A 2500-nucleotide genomic window follows, 5' to 3' on the forward strand; every position below is an offset into this window, starting at 1 on the left:
CTCCAGGAGCCGGAGAGTCCTGGTAGGCAGCAGGGACAGCATCTGTGTCACACACACAAACACTCACACACACACACACACACACACACACACACACACACACACACACACACAAACACACACACACACACACACACACACACACACACACACACACACACAAACACACACACAGCATCTGTGTCAAAGGTATAGCCTATGACTACATATTCAGCATTTGACAGCAATCCAGCACATTAGCGCACTTAAGGCAGTATTTCAGTGCTAGATCAAATGAAAATGATTGCTATTAGCACAAGCCAATCAGGGATTAGGACAGTAGCAGTAGCATAAGTCTGTCACAAGTTCATGAAATCTTGGAATGAAATCTCACTAGAACACCACCAGGGGGCAGTGTTGTCAGCAGTAGCAGTCAGGGTTTTAAACATGAACATGAGAAAAGTTAGCTCAGCTCAGAGGCGTAAACATTCCCAGATCCATATGGCCACTAATCCTGGTGACCTGGATGCATTGGGCGTAAAACACCACAGCGTCTAGAGCACAAAGTGGGAAAACAGGTCCTCACCAGGTTGAAAGCTCCAACTCCAAGCTTGACCCCTCCTTCAAAGTGGCCGTGGTTGTCCCCTTGGGCGAAACCTGAAGACTGGAGGATTGTGTGGAGCTCCCTGCAGCACACATACACACACACACACACACACACGCACACACGCACACACGTTTGATCATTTAAACTGGATCAACGAATGCTGAGTAAAATATCAAGTATCTAAATAAGTGTTACGGGCCAGCTATGTACAAGACTGTCCATATAGTGCAAAGTGCTTACAACTACAGGTATAGGTGACACTGGCCTTCCAGACATAAAATATGTCACATACACACACACACACACACACACACACACACACACACTTTACATCACCATCATTGTAGAAGAACAACACAGGGACTTGTCGTACCAGTCAGTGACACTTACTTGTATATCTGGTAGCTATTTCTCACTTTGATGCCTCCTTTGATGAAGCTGATCATGTTTTCATCCTAAGACCATTGGCAGAATACAACATGTGGTTAGACGCTAACCGTAGAATAAGGCCAAAACATAGACATAGGGAGAGATAGCATTCCACACATTGATGTGTTGCTTGTGTATGTGATCAAGTTTAAATTAATGGTGTATAGTATTTTTACTGTTTATGTGATTTATGTGAATGCCTTTATGACCCAGGCTTATTTCCCTAAAGGATGTGTGAAATGAATGCTGCTGTAAGACATGCTTTATCAGACCAGTAAAGTCTGGAGAGAGGAGAAACGCTGGGCCTACCTGTAGGAAGGTGAGTGCTGCCCTCTGCAGGAGGCACTCGGCATAGCACACTTCAGCATGCAGTTCCTCTGAAGGGGAAGGAGAGCAGTTACAGTAGTTAGGCTGACCCAAACTCCCCAGCTACAGCAGCATACACAACAAAACAGAAACTGTCAACACTTAGTAATAACCTGACTTCCCTATCAGAAATCACATGGCTGTCATCTCTGACATAGGTGGTGGGTATACGGGTTAGATGACAGACCCAAGAAGTTGTAAATATGTGACAGGTTCACAGAAAAGAAAAAAAAGCTTAAAAACATCTGAACATTACCAACCCTCTGTGAAGTTTTTGCTGTTGAAGGAAGACTTCTTCCTAAACCTGAGGAAAAAGGACATAGCAGCATTTGCAGTATATCTAAAAAATCTACAAAATATTCCTGTTCAAAATACCTTTGCTGAAAAGGAAGAGTCAGTGATTTACTGAAGTATTTGTGTCAGGCGAGGAGAAAGGAAAGATACATTCTAGGCCCTTTGTCTCTCTTCCAACCAACACTTCCCAGCCCTGACCACCATGAATAATTCACACTGGACCTTCTTTATCAAATCCACTAACAGAGGAGACGCTGAGTCAAGGAGCAGGCTGAGGAGTCTCAGAGGGGGGGGGGGGGGGGGGGGGGGGTGGGGGGGGACAATACTGCTCACAAACTTGTCTGTGGGTGTTGTGTGCAAATGTGCATGCGTATATGGGCCATTCTACCGAATTGGTGCAAAGTCAGGTCGGAAATATTTGGATTTTTTTTATGTTTTATTCCCAAAACTTTGTCCGTATGTATATTGTACCATATCTAAAGTACACTTATCTAGTAAAAGAACAGTCCATTTTTATATTGTATTTTCAGAATGTGTTGGAATGTTTTTCCTCTTCCAAAAATTGTCACTACCGAAACATCACATTTACTATAGTAAAAAAGTATTATTATTGACCTGTTCAGATTGTGTTTCCTTCCCTTCTCTGAAGAGTATTTTTACAAATATTTCTTGAAGGTTTTCACAATGAAATCCATAAAAATGAATTTTTTACCAAATTTTCAAGTTCAATTTATACAATTCATCAAAATCTAAGTGCAATATTTCTTTGTAAAATGCTAAATACTGATCATATTGATTCCAGAGTTGTTCATTGATGAAATTGAA

The 2500-nt window shown here is 42.0% G+C and overlaps 1 protein-coding gene across 1 annotated transcript in view; it reads right to left on the minus strand.

The window, feature by feature from the left end:
• ttc39a (tetratricopeptide repeat domain 39A) overlaps window positions 1-2500 on the minus strand; it is a gene marked incomplete at its 3' end in the record, with an annotated part of 30683 nt that overhangs the window by 19339 nt on the left and 8844 nt on the right. Inside the window, exons 3-7 of the mRNA XM_080832014.1 lie at window positions 1642-1685; window positions 1325-1392; window positions 977-1041; window positions 566-665; window positions 1-42 (exon numbers count right to left, since the gene is read on the minus strand). The exon at window positions 1-42 is cut by the window's left edge and continues 24 nt beyond it. Coding sequence (XP_080688140.1) covers window positions 1-42; window positions 566-665; window positions 977-1041; window positions 1325-1392; window positions 1642-1685 — 319 coding nt within the window. The remainder of the gene's footprint in view (window positions 43-565; window positions 666-976; window positions 1042-1324; window positions 1393-1641; window positions 1686-2500) is intronic.

Source organism: Sprattus sprattus (genome assembly GCF_963457725.1).
Source record: "Sprattus sprattus genome assembly, chromosome: 2".
Lineage (NCBI taxonomy): Eukaryota > Metazoa > Chordata > Actinopteri > Clupeiformes > Clupeidae > Sprattus > Sprattus sprattus.